Raw genomic sequence first — 24,234 nt, forward strand, 5'->3', positions numbered from 1 at the left:
GAAGCTGTGTGGTGAAAAAAATTAAACTGAGATTTTAACTATCCATAACTAACTAAGTTCAGAACTAATTCAAGCTTATTTATAACATTGATTATTCTTTCTGTTGTGTAGGCTGTTCCTCCACCTAACTTTGAGATGCCGGTATCCATCCCAGTGTCTAATCAAAACAGCCTGGTCTACAGCAGCCCGGGCAGCTCACTGGGTAACCATAATCTTATGCCGCTGGGCCATCCATCTCTGCAGAGGAACAGCATGTCTCCTGGAGTGACACAACGGCCACCAAGCGCTGGAAACGCAGGTAAAATTCACCAACTTTCGTGCTAAGTAATTGCCTAGTAAAACAAAGTCCGTATTGTTTTTATGATAAGCATCTGTTATATTGCTTGTAGTTGGCACATTAAGGGTGCCTCTTACATCCCGTATTGAATACAGAAAGGAATTGTGTCCCCTTGATTATAAAGAGAAACAGAAACAATTTACTGAGAGCAGAGCGTTCTATATTTATAGTTCTTTATTGGCAAGTTTTGGAAGGTTTCATTTACTGAAAAATCGCAGTGATAAGTCAAGGCTCACAATACAAGAACACTGCCAAGGTTACAAAGAATGAAGAGTAGATAAATTATGAAGCAAAAACAAGATTGAATACTGTAAGCAAAGTCACAGTAAATTTATTTTCAAAGCTACCATACACTACCTTAAATTAATTTTCTTTTAAGCATTTACAGGAAAATAAAGAAATAGATACAACTTATGAAAAACTATACATAAACAAAGACCGACGAACAACCAAAGCTTAAAAAAGGCAAATTGTGCAAATATAAAAAATAAATAATACAGAGAGCATGAGTTATCATGTCTTTGAAAGTGAGTCTGTAGGTTGTGGAATCTGATCAGGATTGAGGTGAGTGAAGTTATCCACACTGGTTCAGGAGCCTGCTGGTTGCTGGGTAATAATTGTCCTGAACCTGGTTCTGAACTGTTACTGAACCTCACTCTCAAGAATAAGAGTGCACCTTTCATGAAAACTGGAATATATCACAAAAGATTAGAATTATATGGAAACACTATGGGACGACTGGAGGGGATCAGAGAGGGGTTGGGTAGAAATCACCCTGTAGGAATTGGGATTGCACAGTAGTGTAGTGGTACACAGTACCAGAGACCCATGTTCAATTCCAGCTGCGAGCTGTAAGGAGCTTGTACCTTAGTAGGTTAATTGGCCACTGCAATTTGTCCTGTGATTAGGGTAGTGTTAAGTCAGGGGCTGCTGGGTAGCGTGACTTGAAGGGTTGAAAGGGCCTGTTCCGCGATATACCAATCAACCAATCAAAGTGCCCATCAAAATTGCTGGTGAACGCAGCAGGCCAGGCAGCATCTCTAGGAAGAGGTGCAGTCGACGTTTCGGGCCGAGACCCTTCGTCAGGACTAGGATCAACGTGCCCCATGAGATGCTGAAATGAAAAAGAGAGGATAACAAACAATGATGTAGACACAAGACATTTGAAGGCAGAATGAGACAGATGAAAGAAACAAAAGAAATATGAAAAGGGGCATGTAAATGGGTGAAGTCAAAAAGCAGTTTAAAACACTGACAAGTGTTGGAGCCCGTAGACGCCCAGGAACATTGTCGAAGGGCCCGTGGCTCAGACTCACTCTGACAGTTTTCCATCAGAGGAGATATTCCTCCCAGAGTGACTCCTTACACATAGGACCTAATTGCTGTTTCCCTGTAGGCTGGAGTAAGTAATATTCTGTTAATGTAACAGATGCACATTTACCCAGTCACATAACGCATTGCGCCTGATATTTGATGCATCGGTTATGTTAATTATCAAAGGAAAATCAATTGAGAGGGATGTGAAAGTGGCAGCAAAACCAATAACTGAGGTTGGATGCATTTGGAATGTCTTATGTAGTCATCAGGCTTTGATCTGTTGCATGAAATTATTGCACTTAATCCGTAAAAGAAAATCTTAAACACAGGAGTTTCTGCAGATGCTGGAAATCCAGAGCAACACACTCAAAATGCTGGAGGAACTCAGCAGGTCAGCCAGCATCTGTGCGGAGGAATAAACAGCCGATATTTCATTCCCTATGAAGTGTCTCAGCACGAAACACCGACTGTTTGTTCATCTCCGTAGATGCTGTCTGACCTGCTAAGTTCCTCCAGCATTTTGTGTGTGCTGCTAAAAGAAAACCTGTCTTTTTGTTTGTTCGGAACAGTGGCACTGAGTAAACTGCTGTACTCAAAAAAACTGTTATTGAAATCCTTCTGCTGCTCAGAGATGCAAAGCATAATTCAATCTGTCACCCTTCATGTGCTTGTCATTTACCAGTGGACACAGACTTTGCTGCCCTCTAGTGTTTTCAACAGGAATATTTATTCTACTCCTGAATAATAAATAGATATAATACGAAGTATTAGCACCCCCCAGGGATTAAAAATATTGTTGTCTTTGACAGTGAAGTATGAAACACTGCTGTTTTTCTCTTTTTGTCTAATAAAGAAATTGTTAATTTCTTTGTGCAAACATTTAAAATTGTAAATTGCTGAGTTCCTCCAGCATTTTGAGTGAGTTGCTCACAATTTCCAGCATCTGCAGAATCTCTTGTGTTTAAGGTTTTCTTTTATGGATCAAGTACAATAGAACATAGAACATAGAATAGTACAGCACAGTACAGGCCCTTTGGCCCACGATGTTGCGCCAACCCTCAAACCCTGCCTCCCATATAAGCCCCCACCTTAGATTCCTCCATATACCCGTCTAGTAGTCTCTTAAACTTCACTAGTGTATCTGCCTCCACCACTGACTCAGGCAGTGCATTCCACGCACCATCCACTCTCTGAGTAAAAAACCTTCCTCTAATATCCCCCTTGAACTTCCCACCCCTTACCTTAAAGCCATGTCCTCTTGTATTGAGCAGTGGTGTCCTGGGGAAGAGGTACTGGTTATCCATTCTATCTATTCCTCTTATTATCTTGTACACCTCTATCATGTCTCCTCTCTTCCTCCTTCTCTCCAAAGAGTAAAGCCCTAGCTCCCTTAATCTCTGATCATAATGCATACTTTCTAAACCAGGCAGCATCCTGGTAAATCTCCTCTGTACCTTTTCCAATGCTTCCACATCCTTCCACATCAATAACTGTATAAACAAATTAAACTCTTAACGGCACATAAAACATTTTTGTAAAATCTTAAAGGGATGCTGGTTGTGGGACAGCATTCAAACTGGTTGTATCACCATTTGATGTGGAGGGAGCGACTGTACAGGATTGGAAGAAGCTGGAGAAAGTTGTTAATTCAGCCAGCTTCATCATGGACACTGGTCTCCCCAGTACTGAGGACATCCTCAGAAGGTGATGCCCCAAAAGTCAGCATTCATCAATAAGGTGAGGCATCACCCAGGATGGCACGGTAGCATAGTGGAGGACACAGCACTTCATAGTGTTAGCAACCTGGGTTCAGTTCCAGCTGCTGCCTGTAAGGAACTTGTACATTAACCCCCGTGAGAACATGGGCTTGGTGCTCTGGTTTCTTCCCACACTCCAGAGATGTACCGGGTTGATAGATTAATCGGTCATTGTAAATTGTCCCGAGATTAGATTAGGCTTAAATTGGGAGTTGCTGGGCAGCGTGGCTCAAAGGGCCAGAAGGGGTTACTCCACGCTGTATCTCAGTAGATAAATCAATGCCCTCTTTTCATTGCTACCATCAAGGAGAGAGTGCAAGAGCATGAAGACACACACTCAGCGTTTTAGGAACAGCTTCTTCCCCTCTGCCATCAGGTTTCTGAATGGACAATGAACACTACCTCGCTATTTTTTGGCTCTCTTTTTGCACTACCTAATTAATTTTTAAAATATACTTCTTATTGTAATTTATAATATCTTTTGTGTATCACAATGTACTGCTGCTGCAAAACAGCAGATTTCATGACATACGCCAGTGATATTAAACCTGATTCTGATTCTAATTAGTTCTCCAATAGGCTTCAGATCAGAGGTTCCCAGCCATTTTTATGCCATGGACCCCTACCATTAGCCAAGGTCTGAGGACCCAAGGTTGGGAACCCCTGCTTTAGAACAATAGCAGTAGCTGGAAATAACATAAAGACATGAGCTTCACAAGTACATGTAATCAGCCACACGTGGGAAGAGCATGACACATGTAGTGTTTGATAGGATTATTCATACCCTGCACATCAAAAACAAATAACAAATTACCTCATAGCAGACAAAGATTTCCTCAGTGTCCTGTGTTTTGCAAAAGCATAAACCCCTTTTAGTTGGAGCAGACTATTGCTCAGAATACACAAAGGAAATCTTCCCCATGTTGATAGTGGTTTATATTATGTGTTTTTCTAATCACCAGTCTTAGCTTGGGTCTGCTGTAAAATATGCTTTCCTGTTATTGTTCGTAATCAGACCCTACACTTTCAATTTTAGGTGGCCTCTTGGGTGGGGACCTTGCAACAACTGGTGCAGGCACCAGTGCAGGTACGTCAGCGTTAACTCGGCCAACATTTGGTTCATCTGAAATTGTGGCATGTTTATTAGTGTGTCTATAGTGAATAAAGTAGATAATGTTAGAGTTTTATTCATTATTTTTACATTATTTCCTATTCCTAATTGTCTATAAGACTGTAAGATGTAGGAGCACAATTAGGCCATTCAGCCCAACAAGTCTGCTCCACCATTCCAACGACTGAATTATTATCCCTCTCAACCCCATTCTCCTACCTTCCCTCCGTAACTTTTGGCACCCTTACTAATCAAGAACATATCACTCTCTGCTTTAAATATACCCAGTCACTTGACCTCCACAGCCTACTGTGGCAATGAATACTTTGTAAGATAAGGGGATGACAACTGCTCATGATATTCCAAGTGCATGGTCTGCCCAATGCCTTATAAAGCCTCAGCATTGCATCCTTGCTTTTATATTCTAGACCTCTGGAAACCAATGCCAACATTACATTGGCCTTCCTTACCACTGACTCAACCTGCAAATTAACCTTCAGGGAATCCTGTGCAAGGGTTCCCAAGTCTCCTTGCACCTATGATTTCTGAATTTGCTCCTCATTTGGAAAATAGTCTCTACCTTTATGAGGAGAGAGCATGGCTTAGATGGTAGGGGTCCATGATGGATGCTGCTTGCTGAATCCTGATAGCTTCAAGATCATCATTACTGAGACTAGCCTGGTTTTTGAATGCATTTAAAAATTTACTTGAATTTAAATTTGTCAGCAGTCATTGTAAGACTTGGTTGCTTATACAGTAACTCAAACAGCTCTGAAGCCGGTGCTTCAGATTACTGATCTGCTTGTAACGCAGTGGCATGTATCAGAATAGATATGCATATCACCACAAAGTAGTCGTTTGGCTAAAACTCAACTCTGTTAAGTAACTGATCTTATTGCATGCTGATGGAAGCAATTGAATAATTTATTTTCCACTGCTGTCAGTTACTATTGATTTCCATTGAGGCACTCGCTCTTTAACTAAAGAAATGGCTTTTGATGGAAGACTCGAGAAAATCCCTACACGTCCAATCAGGAAAGGAGGGGACGAGATGCAGGAAATTATAATTTAACATAGCCAACAGTTAGTTAAACATCTGTCGTTGGGAATATGCTGGAATCTATTAATCAGGTATTAGCAGGACATTTTGAAAAAATTGTGAGACGATAAAGCAGGCATACTGTGGCCACCCTTTTCAATTCGACTTCAGGATTGTTCAGTGTCATTTCCTGTAGACCAGTGTACACGAGAACGAAATTATTGTCACTCTGGGTCTGATGCAGCACAAAAAAAATCCCAGTGAGATAAAGAACAGAATAATACAATAAATATAAATACATAGATAGCTCATATACCTAGATTGATTTTATGTCCATAAAATGTCGCTAGGCACAGGAGTGTCTGTACATAAAGTGACTCTGGCAAGAAATGATAAAGTAGTGGTGATTGGGAGTGTGGAGTTAGAGGATGGAGGTGTTGATCAGCCTTGCTGCTTGGGAAAGTAACTGCCTTTGAGTTTGGTTGTCCTGGTGTGGATACTACATAGCCTCCTCCCTGATGGGAGTGGGACAAACAGTCCATGAGCAGGGTGGGTGGGATCCTTCTTGATATTTCATTATTTATGCTCTTTTATAAAATAATGAAAGAACTGCCCAAATAATTAGGTGAAAGTTGAATGTGTGGCTGCACTTGCAGACTACCCCCTGTGTATCCTTGGTATGTTCAAGATTATTTAATGTCATTTCCTGTACACAATTGTAAAGGGAAATTAAGTTATTGTCACTCTAGATCCGATGCAGCACAAAAAATAAACACAGTAGGATAAAGACCATATTAATAATTAACAAGAACATAATAAATAAATATTCATAAGATGGCTTGTGTAGGTAGGTTGGTGCTGGCATGGATGCTACGTAGCCTCCTCGATGGGATTGTGACAAGCAGTCCATAAGCAAGGTGGGTGGGATCCTACATGATGTTACTAGGCCTTTTCTGGCACCTTTCCTTATATGTGTCGTTTGATGACAGGTAGACTAGTGCCGCCAATGCGTGGGTAGTTTCAAATACCATTGTAGAGTCTTGCTGTTCGCTGCAGTGCAGTTTCCATACCATGTAGCGATATAGCTTGTTAGGATGTTGTCGCTACTGTGCGTCAGTAAAATGACGTGTGTACAGATGTTCCCATTCCCATTCTGACTTGTCGGTCCAGGGCCTCCTCTTACCGCCATGATGAGGCCGCACTCAGATTAGAGAAGCAACATCTTATATTCTGTCTGCGTAGCATCAAACCAAGAAGTGTTTTTAAAGCTAAGATTTCACCAGGAGTTCAAACTAGCTTTATTGTCAGAGTACGGATATGTCGCCATATACTACCCTGAGATTCAATCTCTTGCAGGCATTCCCAGTAAAGCAAAGAAATACAATAGAATCAATGAAAAAATACTAACAAACAACCAATGTGCAAAAGAAGACAAGCTGTGCAAATACAAAAACAACGAGATAAATAAGTAATAAATAATGAATCCTATTAAGTGAATGGCAGAACCAGACTGGAGGAGTCATTTGGTTTATTCTGCTTTTCTGTTCTGTCCTATTTGTGTCACTTTGTACATTTTATTCAATATATTGATAATTGTGACATCTCTTGAAAGCAGGAGACCCCGACCTGGGGCCCGTGGATCTCTCAGTTAATAGCAAGGCTCATTGGCATCAGGAAGGTTGGGGAGCCCTGCTTTCAAGATGGGGTGGCAAGATTATTAGCAAAACAGTTGCCCTGAAGCTTCTTGTACCAGAACAGCAGGCTAGAGTGTGTGCTTTAGATATTTGCCCCTGAGGTTAGATGTGACATGTGGTAGTGCGATCGCTCGAGTCGAGTACGATGGTCTCCGAAGGGGTTGTCTATTGGTGGGTCCTCAGGTGGCTGGAGAGGCCGAGCTGGACCTACATGTTCTAGATGAGAGTAAGTGATGATTGTGGTTCGTGGCTGGATATTTTGGTTGGCTCAGTCTCTTTCACTGCTGCTGCTTGTTCTCTGTGGCACAGCTCCCTCTTCAGCAGACTTCCTCCAGGTGCACCTACTGAGAGCAATGTCTTCCCAGGTTTTAAATTTCTTCAGGCTGATCTTGAAGCCCGCCAGTGGCTCACTGACCTTTCTTCAAAAGGGTCTGCCTGCGGAGGCACAAGTTAGGCACCTGAATGACGCGATCTGTCGATTGGAGTTGAAGTGTGACACATACAGTCAGTGGCCACTTTGTTAGATACCTCCTGTTCGTAATAAAGTCGTGACTGAGTGAGCATATGTATGTGGTCTCCTCCTACTGCGGCCCATTCCCTTTAAGCTTTGATGTGAGTTCAGATATGGTCTTCTGCCACACACACACGTGGTTGCCTTCCTGTCAGCCTGGCCCAGTCTGGTCGTTCCCATCTGACGTACACACGTACACCACCAAATGAAGCAACATTCCTCCAGACCAACTTGCACAACTCACACACATAACACATAAAGTAATATTAACACAACTAAATTAACAAGTGCATTTCCAACACAAGTTTAAAAAGTTAACAGCCTAATGCTACTGGCATTTCATCCTCTGAGTGAAGAAATTTCCCCTCATTTTCCCCTTAAGCATTTTACCATTCACCCTTAACCCATGACCTCTGCTTGTATTCTCACCCAACCTTAGTGGAAAAGGCCTGTTAGCATTTACCTTATCTATACCTCTCACAATTTTCTATACTTCCATCAGATCTCCTCTCATTCTTCTAAGCTGTAGGGAATAAAATCCTAACTGATTCAATTTTTCCCTATAACTCAGGTCCTCAAGTACCGGGAACAACCTTGTAAATTTTCTCTGCGCTCTTGTCAATCTTATTTACATCTTTCTTGTTAATAGGCAACCAAAACTGGACAATACCCCAAGTTAGGCCTCACCAACATATTATACAATTTCATCAAAATATCCCAACTCCTCAACTCCTCCTTCATTGATTTATGAAAGCTGATGTGCCAAAAGCTTTCTTTTGGACCCTATCTACCTGTGACACCCCTTTTAATGAAATATGGATCTGTATCTCCAGATCCCTCTGTTCTACCACACTCTTCAGTGCCTTACCATTCACTGTGTAAGAGTTACCCTGGTTGGTCCTCCCAAAGTGCAACACCTCACACTTGACTGCATTAAATTCCATCTGCCATTTCGCAGCCTATTTTTCTAGCTGGTCCAGATCCCACTGCAAGCTTCGATAGTTTTCCCTGCTGTTCACTACACTCCCAATCTTGGTGTCATCCACAAATTTGCTGTATCAGTTTATCATGTTATCATCCAGATCATTGATATAGATGAGAAACGGTAACGGACCCAATACTGATCCCTGTGGCATACCACTTGTCACAGGTCTCCTGTCAGAGAAGCAACCATCTACTACCACTGTCTAGCATCTTCCGCCAAGCCAGTGGCTAATCCAATTGAGCGACTGAACTTCCTTGACCTACCTCCCATATGGGACCTTGTTAAAGTCCATGTAGACAACATCTACTACCTTGCCTTCATCAGCTTCCCTGGTAATCTTCTCAAAAACTTCTATAGGATTGGTTAGACACAAAGTACCTCACGCAAAGCAAAGTTGACTATCCCTGATCACTCTATCTATCTACATGCTCTTTATATGGTCCCTTAAAGTATCTTGCAGCAACTTTCTGACTACTGATCTCAGGGTTATTGGCCTATAATTTCCTGGTTTCTTTCGTGCACCTTTCGTAAACAACAAAACAATATTAGCTATCCTCCAGTTCTCCAGCACCTCACCCATTGCTAGGAATGTTTAAGATATTTCTGCTGAACCCCTGCAATTTCTGAACTAGCCTCCCAAAGGATCCAAGAGAACGCATTGCCAGGCAGCAAGCACCTTCTCCTCTGTAATCTGTACAGGGCCCATGATCTCGCTGCTGCACTGCCTCACATCAATAGAATCTGCCACCATCTCCCCAATAAATATAGATATAATTCAGTAGTCTCAAAGACTCGTGGAAAACACTGATTCCCACCTTAACAGTCCTTGTCCTAATGCTGTGGTACCTCCTACCTGATGATAGGGGGTCAAAGAGGTTGTTAGATAAATGGGAGGGATCACTGACAATGTTAAGGGCCTTGCTTATGAGAATTATCTCTGATGAATGGAAGAGGGAGACCTCAGTGGTCCTTGTTTTATCTTTGGGTATAGATTTCATTAAGAAAATATAAAGTTACTAACATATCTCAGGTAATCAAGCAAAAAAAAATTACAAACATGACAAAGTCTGCGGGTGCTGGAAATCAAAAACAACTCACACAGAATGCTGGAGGAAGTCGGCAGGCCAGTCGGCATCTGTAGAAAAGAGTAATCAGACGATGTTTCGGGCTGAGACCTGGAGAAGGGTGTCGGACCGAAACGTCGACTGTTTACTCTTTTTTGCTTAAATTGATTTTGATATGCTTTTCACATGATATGTTAGCCTGAAATCTCAAGGACATGCTGACAGGGGTTGTGGGGAGGGTTTGAGACACTGGTGTTGGGGGAGAGTTCATCACGGGACTTAAATATCTGCTATGAGGTCATGTTGAGAGAATGTAAGTATTTGAACTGGTCTTAATTCCATGGGTCTCCAGTAAGAGAGATGAAAAGTCCTCTTTGTTCCTCATTTGTTTTTCAAAACAGAGGACTCTCTGTGGTTCCTATTACTCCGCTTCCAAATTCCGTAACCAGTCACATGAAATGATCTTCTGAGCAACAGATTTTGCCTCTGTTGAAGGCATTTTTGAAACATTATTTTCTCCAGTTAACAAAAAAAAATCTACATTAGTATTTAGTTGTTAATGCCTGCTGTATGCTGGCAGTCTGCATTGATGCAACCATTTCCTTTGGCAAAGTGCAGCCTTGGAAAGTATGCTGTGTTCAGTTCCTGGTGTCTTTCTTGTTAACTCCGAACCCGATGCATGGATTTGAATGAAGGAAAACCTTTTCACGATCCATCAGCTCTCTGTTTAGGATGGTGTTCTGCTTGTTCTGCACAAGTAATCTTAAACAGTCAGGGATTACCATTATTCTCTGTGTATGCTTACACCTGTTAGGAATTTGCTGTGGGTTTGTTGGTCATATTGCGACTTACAACAAAAAACAGCAACGTTCAGCAATTATAAAGAGTAAAGAATTACATCACAAATAAAGTTAGAGGTTAAAGTACGGATACAGATACTGTAAATATGATTAAAATGTGCCTAAACACATAAATAACCAGCATGTTTTTACAATGTAAGCAGCATTATAAAAAAGTGGTTTGAAGTATTTACAGTGCAGGCGGTGATGGAGATACTAGATAGAGGAGGGTTGGGGGGGGGTAGCTGGAATGGTTGATCAGATTAACTGCCTGGGGAAATAAATTTTATAGATGGCATGAAGTTTTTGGTTTAATAGCCCAGTAGTGTTTTCCAGGCTGCCAGGCTGCTTTCAGGGGGGGGTGGTAGTGTCCACAGTGGTTTTCAAGGGGGGCGGGTAGTGTCCACAGTGGTTTTCCTGCCTGTTTCCAAGTCCTGCAGTGATGGTAGACTGCAGCCAGTGATCTTTTCTGCTGACCTGACAGTTCACTGTAGTTTCCGTATATTGTGAGAGGATGCTGCACCTAACCAGACAGCAGTGGCTGATGCGAGGATGCTCTTTATGATGGCAGAGTAGAATTACACCATTTGATGAATGGTTATCAGATTAACTGCCTGGGGAAGAAACTTCTTGAAGGTAGATGTGCTTTTCATGTTCCTCATTGTAATGACTGAACACATTATGCAGTTTAAATCTGCCCAGAGCAAATAAATAAAGGGCAAAGTTACACATGGCTATTAGATATTGTATTTTATATTGTTTCAATTATATTAATTGATAACAATGACAGAATAATAGAATATTAATTGATGAATTAGTTCCAAGTAAATTTTATTAGCAAAGTGCCTGTACAGTGTATCACCATATTCAAACCTGAGATTCATTTTCTTTTGGGCATACTCATCAAATGGATAAATTAATAACCATTACAGAATCAATGAAAGATTACCCAACTAGAGTGTTCAACCGGAACTGTGTAAATACAAAAAGAGGAAACAATAATAATAAATAAATAAGTGATAAATATCAAGAACATGAGATGAAGAGTCCTTGAAAGTCCATTGGATGTGACAACATCTCAATGACGAGGCAGGTGAAATTGGGTATAGTTATCCTCTTTGGTTCAAGAGCCTGATGATAACAGAATATACTGGACAGCTAGAGAAAAAACGTTAATTTTTAGAGAAACTGAGATCTCACACACACAAATATTTTAAAGATATTCTTGAACTCTAAAGAGAAAGAAAAAGTTAATATTTTAGATTGATGACTGGCAAGAAGTTTGAAAAGAGAAGGTTTAAACTTGCAGAAAAGGGGGATGTGAGAACAAAGAGAACATCTGTGCTAGAGTGGAGACCAAGAGACCGTGGAAGAGATAAATTGATGTCAACAGGAGTGTATGCTGAAGACTTGTTAATGTTAGTTGTCAGAGAATAAGTAAGTTTTAAGGCATATTGAAAGTGGGTAAAGAAAACAGAAGAGAATGATAGAGACACAAGAGATAGGCAACAGTGATTTGGAGAAACGAAATAAACTGACAGAGGAATTTAATTGGCTGATCTCGACCCAAAATATCAGCCATCCTTGTACCCTAAGGAAAGTTTTAGCGAGCTAGGACTTTGAAAGGAGACTTGATTGAGATGTACCAGGTGGAAATGGCTAAATCGAGGGGGCATGATTTGAAGCTGAACGGACAAAAGTACGAGGGGAATGTCAGGTAGGTATTTTTACACACAGAGCGGTGGGTACATTGAACGCAGTGCTGGCGTGGTGGTAGAGGCAGATACATTGGGGACATTTAAGAAACTCTTAGGTAGGTACATGAATGTAAGAGAAATGGGGGCTATACCGGAGGAAAGTTTTAGATTGATCTTAGAGTAGGTTAAAGAGTTCTACGTTGTAGAAAGGAAAGCAGGACTGACATTTCAGAGCAATAACCATGCATTGGAGCACAGGAATAAAATATCATGGCAATGAAAGCCAATTATTGATTAGGAAATTGGGCAGAAATCGGCCAAGAGCGGGGTAATGAATGTACTGACAGATAAGAAAAGTGCTGTCTGCAAGGAGACAAGTTACTTAAACAATCCATTAGTTATCCTGCATGAAAGCAGACCAGTGAAATGTTAAACATAGGACTGAAGATGCTGATAGATTCATCAGGTTGTATGGTATCTGCAGAGAGAGAGAGAGAGAGTTAAAGTCCCATTAGAACAGGAAAACTAACAATAAACACATTTCAAGATACAGCTAAGAAAGGGAGAGAGGAGCAAAGGGGAGAGGGAAGTATATCATGTCTGTGAAAGTGCAAGGTGAAAGCTGATGACAACAGGACAGGTAACAGTCCAATGTCATCCACTGGAGAAACAGAATTGTTATCTGAAATGGCAAAAGGAAAGTGCTGCAGATGCTGGAAATCAAACGTAGAATACAGCACAGTACAGGCCCTTTGGCCCATAATATTGTGCCGACCTTATAAACTACTCTATGATCAATCTAACCCAGAGATTCTCAACCTGAGGTCCACGGACACCTCGTTTAATAGTAGGGGTCCATGCCATAATAAAGGTTGAGAACCCCTGATCTAACCTTTCCCTTCCACATAGCCCTCCATTTTCCTATCATCCATGTGCCTATCTAAGAGGCTCTTATATCTCCCTTAGGATTTGCTTCTACCATCAACTTCCGCATGGCATTCCACGCACTCACCACTCTCTGTGTAAAAAAAAAACTTAACCTCTGACAAACCCCTATACTTTTCTCCAATCACCTTAATATTTTTCCCCCGGTATTAGCCATTTCCACCCCGGGAAATGGTTAGGTTAACATTATTACAGTGCTAGCAACCTGGCTTCAATTCCTGCCGCTGTCAAGTTCAAGTTAATTGTCATTCAACCATATTAGAATACAGCCAAATTAAACAGTATTCCTTTGGGTCCAAGTTGCTAAACATCTTAAGTGGGGAGGAAGGAGTCAGTAAGGAATTTCCATTAGTAAGGAATTTGTATGTTCTCCCTGTGACCATGTGGGTTTCCTCCCAATTCCAAAGACGTACCGGTTTGTGGGTTAATTGGTCACATGTCTGTAATTGGGCAACATGGGCTCATGGGCCAGAAGGGCTTATTGCTGTCCTCTATCTCTGAATAATGAGCTTTTTCTGTTTTTAATCAGAATTATGAACAGAAAATGGTCATTTTGCATGTAACTTTGAACCCATCCCTAAATAAGGAGTCTGCTGAATGTCTGATCTTTTGGCCAAAATCTTTATGCTAAATATAAAAGGCCGAGGGCATCGAAAGCAAACTGGAAGTTGAATGAAAATGTGCCAGATACGCGGGTTGACTAATGAAATAGAATAGAGTAGGAAAGGTAAGTAAGGGGGTTATGAGTATAAAATTAGGAGAAGATATTTGATAGATCAAGTCAATTAACAACTTGAGTTCCAAAGCAAAGTTTTGCTAGGAAGGAGTATTAAAGAAATTGGAGCCAAGAAGTTAGGATGTGGGTCTTGACAGCACACACAAATTGCTGGAGGAGCTCAGCAGGTCAGTCAACATCTGTGGAGGGGAATAAACAGTTAATGTTTCAGACTGCCTGACTTGCTGAGTTCCTCCAAGATTTTGTCTTGCTCAAGATTTCCAGCATCTGCAGAATCTCTTGGGTTTAGGCTATGGATCTTTCTGTATTCAAGCATACAATATCTGAATTTCAGCTTCCATATTTCTAGCCGAGAAAATTGTGATTTTTTGTTATCAGGCATGAGGATTCTGGCTCAAGCGGTTATTTTATTTGTCATAGCTTTAATGATATGGATTAATGTTTTCTTGGGTCTTGAAGTTGCAGACTCTTATTCATTTAAGTTGTACTTACACACATCAAATAGCAGTGGACCACCAATTACTGCAACCTCAGGGTATAATGGTCAGAGCATTCAGGCCTCTGAACACCATCTCATTTTGGTTATTTTAATACATTGTTTGGTGGCTAAGTCATTTTCTGGGATAAAAATAATATAAACCTTAATCTGTGTGAGTTGCTGCATATGAAAGTATGTTGTCCATGTGGCAGGGTGGAAACTGTTTTAATAGGAGATTTACTTTAGTATGTCTCTGGTTTCATCATCTCATTTTTGAAATTTAGCTGAATAATTGAGCCTGGGCGCCACAGCAGCATAGCGGTTAATGTGACACTATTACAATCAATTCCAACGACATCTGTAAGGAGTCTGTATGTCCGCCCCATAGGATGAGTGGGATTTCTTCAGGTGCTCCTGTTTCCTCCCACAGTCCAAAGACGTACTAGTTAGAAGATTATTTGGTCATTGTAAATTGTCCTGTGATTAGGCTAGGGTTAAATCGGGGGTTGCTGGGTGGCGCAGCTACAAGGGCTTATTCGGAGCTGTATCTCAGTAAGTAAATAGATAGGTGGTTGACTAAATAAATTATTTAATTAACTAACTAGTTTAGTCAAGTAAATATCATAACTTGTGACATCAGAGCTAAGGACAGTGATAACCTAAGTTGCCACAGGCCTGAGCTCTTTTCTGGTCGACATGGGAGCTGTGTAGCCTTGGCTGTAGCAAGAATTAGGCCTCAAGCCTCGGGCTAGCCTGCTGCTGCAGACCAGGTGAGAGACGTGGAACACCACAGCATGGTGTCCGCACTCGGCTGGGGCCTGGCCTCTCCCGTCGGTGCTGTCCTCCTGTGTTCGAGTGGTGGAATGACGGGCTGGATGTGTGAGGCTGTGCACTGCCGGGAGACTACCATCGATTGCTTGATATTATCACTCAAGGTCTTGGTTATATATGTTCTTTTTTCAAGTGAATGTGTTCTTTTGTGGACTATTTTGAATTATGTGACTCACTATTTTGATTGTTTCTCGCAATTTTGAATGTTTCTCACTATTTTGAAGTTTGCTTGCTCTTTTGAATGATTTGCACATTGGCCCCAGAGGAACACTGTCTCCTTTACTTGTATCTATGTATGGTTTGAATGATAATTACACTTGATTTGATTTGATTTAATATTATCCTTCGCATTAGGTTGCTTTTTTTTGTTTTAATTTTACTTATTGTCTGTTTTGAGCTTTGTATTCTAATTTTAATGAAACATAAATAATCAGTCTTGAATTTTAGGTTTATGAAAATCAAAACTGCTCGAAGTTCTGTAAATTTTAACTAAAATTGAAAATGTTTGAAGCTCTTAGGTTAGACAGAGTGATTTTTAAAAAAGAGGTAAAAAAGTTAAATTAACGTATTTTTCTAATTTTGCTGACCCAGTTCTGATCTCCGACATGTACAATTTCCTCTGATTTTCTTTCCAGAGATACCACCTTAACTGCTGACTGCTTCCACTATGTTTCCTTATTTATTCATATAAATCCATTGTACAATGGATTCTGGTTATTTGGGCCATCAGTTAATCAGGGCAGCTCCTTCAGTTCACAGAGGACTTTGCTCTCTTCTGATCCACGGACTCGGAGATTCTCAATCCTGTCCCATTTGCTTCTCCATCCCTTTGAGCAGTCAGGCGTTTATTTGCGGCGTGCTGCATTGTTAATCTCTTCAATGCAAGGACACTGCCTCCAACTGGCTGCATCATCGTCTGGTGTCGGCAGGTGGGGGCCGGGGGGCACTGCACAGGACTGAGATAAGCTGCAGAAAGTTGGAAACTCAGTCAGCTCCATCGTGAACACTAACCTTAGCAGCATTCAGGACATCTTCAAAGAGCGAGTCCTCAAAAAGGCAGCATCCATCATTAAGGACCCCCCTCATCCTGGACATGCTCTTTTCTCATTGCTACCATCGAGGGGGAGGTACAGGAACCTGAAGACACACACTCAGTGATTCAGGAATAGATACTTTCCCTCTGCCATCCTATTTCAGAATGGACATTGAACCCATGAACATTACCTCTCTACTTTTTTTGCCTCTTTATATACATGTTATTTTCCATAAGTGATAGTTTTTATTATTATTATGTATTGCATTGTACTGCTACTGCATAGCAACAAGTTTCACAACATATTAAACTCGATTCTGATTCTGACCTTCATCGTTTCCAAGCAATAATGCAAAATGAGCTAAAAATGCAATATGCTTTCTCAGCCAATATTTGCTAACAAAACATACTCTTATTAACCTATTGTTTTTATTGGCTGATGTTCATAATTCATTTCTATAGCTCTTTGTTGTAGGGGAGGTAGACAATACGTATGAACTTCTTTTGTAAAGGCAAGAGAACACCACCCAGGAGTACAGTCTGCACAGTCCCACCACCAACAGATTAATCTGAGCAGTTCCACGTGTGCTGCACAGTAAATTCTGCAGGGTCTTACACCACCTACAGGGAGCATTCTGCACAGTCACACTCCCATCTTCAGAGTTCAAACAGCCCACAACACAGTGCGATTCTCCGAGAACATTCACTGACAGTGAAATGGCAATGGTACAAACATAATTTCTTGATGATCCCTTTGTGTGAATTTTTGATTATGACACAAGTTCTTCAAAATATATCTTCACAATTTTAATGCTGGTATGAAACAAAACATTTTAGTTGTGTATTCTGAGAGCAGAATTAAATAGTATTCTTATATTTACTCTCCCAGTGTGCACAGGTAAGACAGGAAAGAGATGAGCGGTTGTTTTCACTATTATCTAAAAAGATTAACACTCTTGTGTTGGAATGATATTTTCAGCAGGGTGACTTTCAGGCTTGATTCAAGCACTCACTATTTTATTCAGAATCAGAATCAGGTTTAATAGTACCGGCATATGCCGTGAAATTTGTTAACTTTGCGGCATCAGTACTGTACAATATATGATAAATATAGAAAAAATTGAATTCCAATAAGAGTGTGTGTGTGTGTGTGTGTATATATAATAGATAATTAAATAATTAGTGCAAAAATAGAAGTAAAGAAGTAGTGAGGTAGTGTTCTTGGTTTCAATATCTATTCAGAAGTTGATGGCAGAGGGGAAGATTCTGTTCCTGAATCACTGAGTGTGGGTCTTTAGGATTTTTTTGCCTCCTTCCTGATGCCAGCAATGAGAGCAAGACATGACCTGGGTGATGGGGATCTTTAATGATGGACGCCGACTTTTTAAGGCATTGCTCCTTGAAGATGCCCTGGATATTATGGGGCTAGTGCCCTTGATGGAGCTGACAAAGTTTACAACTCTCTGCAGCTTACTTTGATCCTGTGCAGTAGCCCTCCCCCACCCCCACCCCAATACCAGGAGGGTGGTGCAGCTGGTTGAATGCTCTCCACGGAGCAGCTGTAGAAATTTGCAAGTGTCTTTAGTGATATACCAAATCGCCTCAAACTCCTAATGAAATATAGCCACCGTCATTCCTTCTTGATAGCCGCATCAATATGTTGGGACCAGGTTAGATCCTCAGAGAGATTGACACTCAGGAACTTGAAATTGCTCACTCTTTCCTCTTCTGATCCCTCTATGAAGTTTGGTATGTGTTCTCTCATCTTACTCTTTTTAAAGTCCACAATCAGCTCTTTGGTCTTACTCACATTGAGTGTAAGGTTGTCGCTGCAACACCGCTCAACTAGCTGTTATATCTCACTCCCGTACGCCCTCTCGTCACCAGCTAAAATTCTGCTAACGATAATTATATCATCAGAAAACTTAGATAGTATTTGAGCTGTGCCTAGCCATACAGTCATGGATTCAGTAGTTAATGGATTGTTGCAGTTGTCCCCAAAAACTAATTGCAACAGAAAAATGAAGAAAGGTTTGAAGTTTTAACCTTGCTCATTCTATCAAGACCAATATTCTGCCTTCCCTTAAACCTCTCCACTCTAATCCAAGATTTTCTAGTCTTTCTACACAAAGTAGTTCTCTTCTGCAGCTTTAAAGATTCAAAGGTTCATTTATTATCAAAGCACGTATCCATATACAACTCTTAAATTTGTCTTCTCCAGATAGCCACGAAACAAAGAAAGAACATGAAATTCGTTTGGAGGGAAACATCAAGCTCACCTCCCCTCACAAAAAAGAATGGCATCCCAATCATCAACTTGCCAAAATCCCCCCCCACCCCGAAAACAACCCCTCCTCCGCACAAAAAGGTAACAGAACACAACAGAACATCAATCCCCAAACCACTCCCTTCACACAACAAAACAGAAAAGGAAAGGGTGATAAAAATACAGAATATAAAAACCATAAGTCTGAAGAAATCAATAGTCCGTAAATGCAATAGTCCAATCCATAAATGCAGAACCATGATACCATCCTATGATATCACTGATAATCATCAAAAGAGGGGGATACCACATGAGGCAGAGGGGGATACCACCCGCCTGCCATAGTGAGCCCCACAGTGATAGGCTGCTCACAGACTCCTCCAGCATCGTTCAAAAGGCAGGCAGTCGGCACTGAAACTTTCACTCGCCTTCCACATTCGCCTCGATATCTCAATCTCAAACAGAATGGAAACAATATTTCAACTAAGGACTAACCAGTAAGGTTTAGTCTGCCATAAAGCAAAAGATCCTGCATTTAAGAAAAATAAAGCATTTGTATCAACTTATTACACTTTCAGAAATGTGTTTGGAAACCTCTAGGTTTTACTCTTCCCTTCTTAAAATTCTGTGATCATTACCTCTTTTCTATCTTCAATAGTAATTAATTTTCCTTATTACGGAGGGCAGGGAACTTGCAGGGGCATCAGATCTTAGGCAACACATGAGATTCTACAGTTGCTAGAAATCCAGGGTAACCCACACAAATTGCTGGAGGAACTCAGCAGTTCAGGCAGCATCTATGGAGGGGAATAAGCAATTGACATTTTGTGTGGAGGTTAATGGGTCTCGGTCCAAAATATCAACTGTTCATTTCCTTCCATAGACCGGCTAAGTTCCTCCAGTACTTTGTGTGTGTTCAGGATCACAATCAGGTTTAATATCACTGGTGTACGTCATGAAATTTGATGTTTTGCAGCCACAGTACATTGCAATACATAATTTTTTTAAAAAACTATAAATTACAATTAAAAATATATATAAATATAAAAAATTAAATTAAATAAGAGGTGCAAAAAGAGAGCAAAATAAAAGTAAAGTAGTATCTGTGAATTCATTGTCCATTCAGAAATCGGATGGCAGAAGGGAAGAAGATGGTCCTACAATGTTGAATATGTGTCCTCCCTGATTGTAGCAATGAGAAGAGGGTATACCTGGGTGATGGGGTTGCACTACCATTTTGTTCTGGTCATCGTGCAGACAGTATGCTTAAATTTAACAGAGCATGTCCCTTTCATTCATTTCCTCCAATCTCATAAAAGTTTGTCTAGACTCGGACTCTCCTCTGAGAAGATTAGAAACTCATTGTGTGAGGAATCTCCATATTAGCATGAGAAGACTTAACCTTATCATATGTAAGCCATACTACATTTGGTTCTCTGTGACTGAACACAACTTATTTGTGGTTTGTTTTCCAGATTATTTCACCTATCTAAAATTGCTTTTTGAAGAATGGTTTAATGATAACCATTTCCCCACCACATTTCACCCTTCCCTTACAAATAGAATGTAATCTGAATCAGGTTTAATATCATCGGTGTATGCCATGAAATTTTGTGTCTTTACAGCAGCAGTACAATGCAATACATAATATAAGGAAAAAAAAGTGAATGGCCATAAATAAAAAGGTAGTGAGGTTGTATCCATGGGTTCAATGTCCATTCAGAAATCAGATGGCAGAGAGGAAGTTGTTCCCGAATCATTGAGCGTGTGCCTTCAGGCTTCCGTATCTTCTTCCTGATGGTAGCAATGAGAAGAGGGCATGAACTGAGCGATAGTGGTCCTTAATGATGGATGCCGCCTTTTTGAGGCATCATTCCTTGAGGATGTCCTTGATACTACGGAGCCTAGTGCCCATGATAGGGCTGAATAAGTTTACAACCCTCTGCAGCTTACTTCGATCCTGTACAGTAGCCCCTCCATACCAAACCGTGAGACAGCCTGTTAGAATGCTCTCCACAGCACATCTGTAGAAATTTGCGAGTGACTTTGGTGATATGCCAAATCTCCACAAACTCCTAATGAAATATCGCTGCTGTCCTGCCTCCTTTGTAGCTGCATCAATATGTTCGGTCCAGGACAGATCCTCAGAGGTATTGAAACCCAGGAACATGAAACTGCTCACTCTTTCCAATTCTGATCCTTCCGTGAGAACTGGTGTATGTTCCCTCATCGTACCCTTTCTGAAGTCCACAATCAGTTCTATCAATCCTAATTGCATAAAGGGTTCTTTTCTAGCATAGTAATATAACTAACATTTTATATCGTGCTACATGACTGTCAATTGTTCTTAATCCAGACAAATCAATGTTTTAGTTTTTGATGCCCTCTGTTGGTCGGGGTTGAACATGGATGTTGTGTCCCAGCTGTCTACGTGATACGCCAGCCAGGGCAGTGTGATGTGGAGAGCAGGGCGTTGCCCATGTAGCCGGCTTCCCCTCTGCACACAGCTGATGAATACAAAGGAACAACAGAGATCAATACAGTTTGGCACCAGCGGCATCACTTGAGTTGCCAGTCAGCATTGAACTCAGCATAGGACTCTAACTCTGGATTTTTCCTCAGGGTTTACTCCCAAAGCCTTCCCCATGGCCACAAGGCAGCAGAGGTTTGAGATAAGAGTTCTCCTTCTCCCAGATGAATTGTCAACCATGGCTGACGAGCCCTATCTACCTGAAGTGATTGGTTTTAAGCCACCAGTAACCTGCCTTTGCCTCTTCTGTTGTCAGTAGAAACGGCTCCACCAGGCTTAGGAGCCAAGCCACAAGTAAAGGCCAGGAGCTGGACTTAGTTGTCAAAGTCTATTTGGGATGCACGCCATTGGGAGCATTTAATAGGTAGTGGGAGTGTATCCCCATTACCACCCCTGGCTATATTAACCTTAAGAAACCTTGTAGTTTCAAAGGCTACATAAATTGTAAGTATAAATAATTTACTCAAACATCTGAAAGCATCTCATAATAGTTTATTACTAATAAATCTTCGCTCTAAAGACTTCGGAGTTCAAGTAAATTTATTATCCATGTACATACAGAATATGTCACCATATACACCAAAAACAAGAACCATAATCGAATCAATGAAATACTCTACCCAACAGGACAGCCAACACCAAAGTGCAAAATAGAACAAACTGTGTAAATACAAAAAGAAAGCGAGAAAAAGAAAGTTATTATAATAAATCATTAAGCAATAAATATCAAGAAAAGAAATTGTAGAGTCCTCAAAAGTGAGTCCATAAATTATGAAAACAGTTCAGTGATGGGGCGAGTGAAGCTATCCACTCTGGTTCAAGAACCTGATGGTTGAAGTTTAATAAGTATTCCTGAACCTGGTAGTGTGTGTCCTGAGACTCATGTTCTTCCTTCTTGATGAGAGCAAGTCCTGGAAGGTGAGGGAGAGATGGTGCTCCTTGATGATGGATGTTGATTTCCTGCAACAAAAATATATGTTTAATATTGGCCTGGCCCTGTTTAAGCAAGACCTAACTAAGGCTAATGGGCTTTTCTTCTGTAAAAAAAAAAGTTCCCAGTAGCTTAGAGAATTCATATTCGGATTTATTTATCACATGTAAGTCAAAATGTATCACTTGCATTAACATACAACACACTGAAGAACTTGCTAGGGGCAGCCTGCAAGCGTTGCCACACATTCTGGCATCAACATAGCACGTCCAGTAGAACAACACAGAACATAGTAAATGACAAAGTAACAATAGCAAATCAAGCCTGTTCTTCCCACCCGTCCACATACATGAACTCCAGGACAGGATGTCTTCAGCTTCTATTCTCCAGTGGACTCGTGGATTCGCACACATTTCAATGTTACTGTAACTTCAGAAGCATCGAGTAGTGATGAAAAGAATTTTTTTGTTAAAGTATTTGTTAAACTGATTTTATTTTTGTGTGGCTGAATTGATTTCTTAAGCTGGTTTATACCAAGTTCCTTGTTTTCTTCATGCAAACCACATATTTGTATAGGCCACACCCTGCATATTTTGATTAATATTTTAGGTATAATTTCTCTTTTAATCACCATAAACTTCATATCTACTAATTTGTGTTTAAATTAAGTTCATGCTTGTAATTTGATGCATTTCAACATAAATAATGTTCTTTGGTTTTGGATAAAATCTTTAGTCTATATTTTGCGAAACTGCATTTTAATTAGTAGCTGACTTTCTATATAGGATGACTAACAGCTGTGATCTTTGTGGAACTAGAATGACAGAGTAGATGGAACTCAATGTATTAAATCTTATTTAAAGTTTTGGCTCAATATAGAAGTTTTCTTTATATAACCACTGACTTTTGAAGCATATAACTTTTCCTAAAGTACCACATCGATTTTTCTGCAAAGGCCAACCAAAGTTTTGCTGTCTATCTTGCCTTTGTGATTCTTTTGTCTCAGTTTAGTTTGTTCCTCTACATGTTTTCTTTTCCTGATGGGTTTAGTTCCTGACTGGAATAGGATTCCCAATGGTGCCACTTTATTGTGCTATTTCAGGCAACGAGTCATAATTTGTCATATGTGAGGCTTGACAGTCTGTCTTTAGCAGGCTCTTCAATCATACATCACAGCTCAATCTCTGCTGTCACCTACTGATTTCATTCGCTCTGTCTCCAATCATTCCGAGTGTTTACAGGTACTCTCTTTTGGTGTGGATTGTGACTCAAAGGTCATGAAGAGGAACCTAAGTTTTTTTTGTCTTAAATCTCACTAACTTTGGGACAATAAAGTCAATGAAATACCCTTACCTCTGACGTTGTTAACATATAAAGTTCACCAATCAAAACTTTTGTTTTGTCCATTAATTGAGCTCCATTTTCTATTGGATGGTTCTCTAAATTGTTGTATCATCATCATCATTATTATGTACTGTGTCGTATGATGTGGGCAATCATGGTCTTCCCAGGATAATGATTGTTCGTGGCAAATCTTTTCACAGAAGTGGTTTGCCATTGCCTTCTTCTGGGCAGTGTGTTTACAAGATGGGTGACCCTAGCCATTATTAATACTCTGCAGCGATTTTTTTTTTTGCCTGCCGTCAGTCATTGCATAACCAGGACTTGAGATCTGCACCAGCTGCTCATACGACCATCCACCACCTGCTCCCTTGGCTTCACGCAACCCTGTTCAATAGGGGGGTGGGGGTGAGAGTTGGCTAAGCAGGTGCTACATCCTGCCCAAGGGTGACATACAGGCTACTGGAGGGAAGGAGCACCTTACACCTCCGCTGGTAGAGACGTGTCTCCACCCCACCACCCAAGTTGTGCCTAACGGAAAAGACATTGGTCATACAAGAAATACTCACCACAGCAGACAGCCTGGTGTACAAAGGGAGAAAAAAAAACTGAATTAGCCTTATGCTTCTGAGACAAGCTGGAGTAGTTAGTTATCCCCAGCTTTCCAAAGATTTCCAGTAACTGTGTTCTATTATCTCATTGTTCTGACATATAATCTTCCATCTGCTCTGCTTCTATCTACATCTATACAGGTTAGATTTTTTTTTTGATTATGAGAACACTCTTTTATTG

At 40.7% G+C, this 24,234-nt stretch overlaps 1 protein-coding gene across 13 annotated transcripts in view; it reads left to right on the forward strand.

Annotated features, from left to right (window-relative positions):
* mef2cb (myocyte enhancer factor 2cb) overlaps nucleotides 1-24,234 on the forward strand; it is a 289,923-nt gene that overhangs the window by 232,569 nt on the left and 33,120 nt on the right. For 11 of the 13 annotated variants that reach the window (XM_072281243.1, XM_072281245.1, XM_072281254.1 and 8 more), the window contains 2 exons: nucleotides 112-298; nucleotides 4,448-4,498. In XM_072281243.1, coding sequence (XP_072137344.1) covers nucleotides 112-298; nucleotides 4,448-4,498 — 238 coding nt within the window. The remainder of the gene's footprint in view (nucleotides 1-111; nucleotides 299-4,447; nucleotides 4,499-24,234) is intronic. The other 2 variants (XM_072281248.1, XM_072281249.1) reach the window with 1 other exon arrangement.

The sequence above is a fragment of the Mobula birostris genome, chromosome 17 (genome assembly GCF_030028105.1).
Source record: "Mobula birostris isolate sMobBir1 chromosome 17, sMobBir1.hap1, whole genome shotgun sequence".
Taxonomy (NCBI): Eukaryota; Metazoa; Chordata; class Chondrichthyes; order Myliobatiformes; family Myliobatidae; genus Mobula; species Mobula birostris.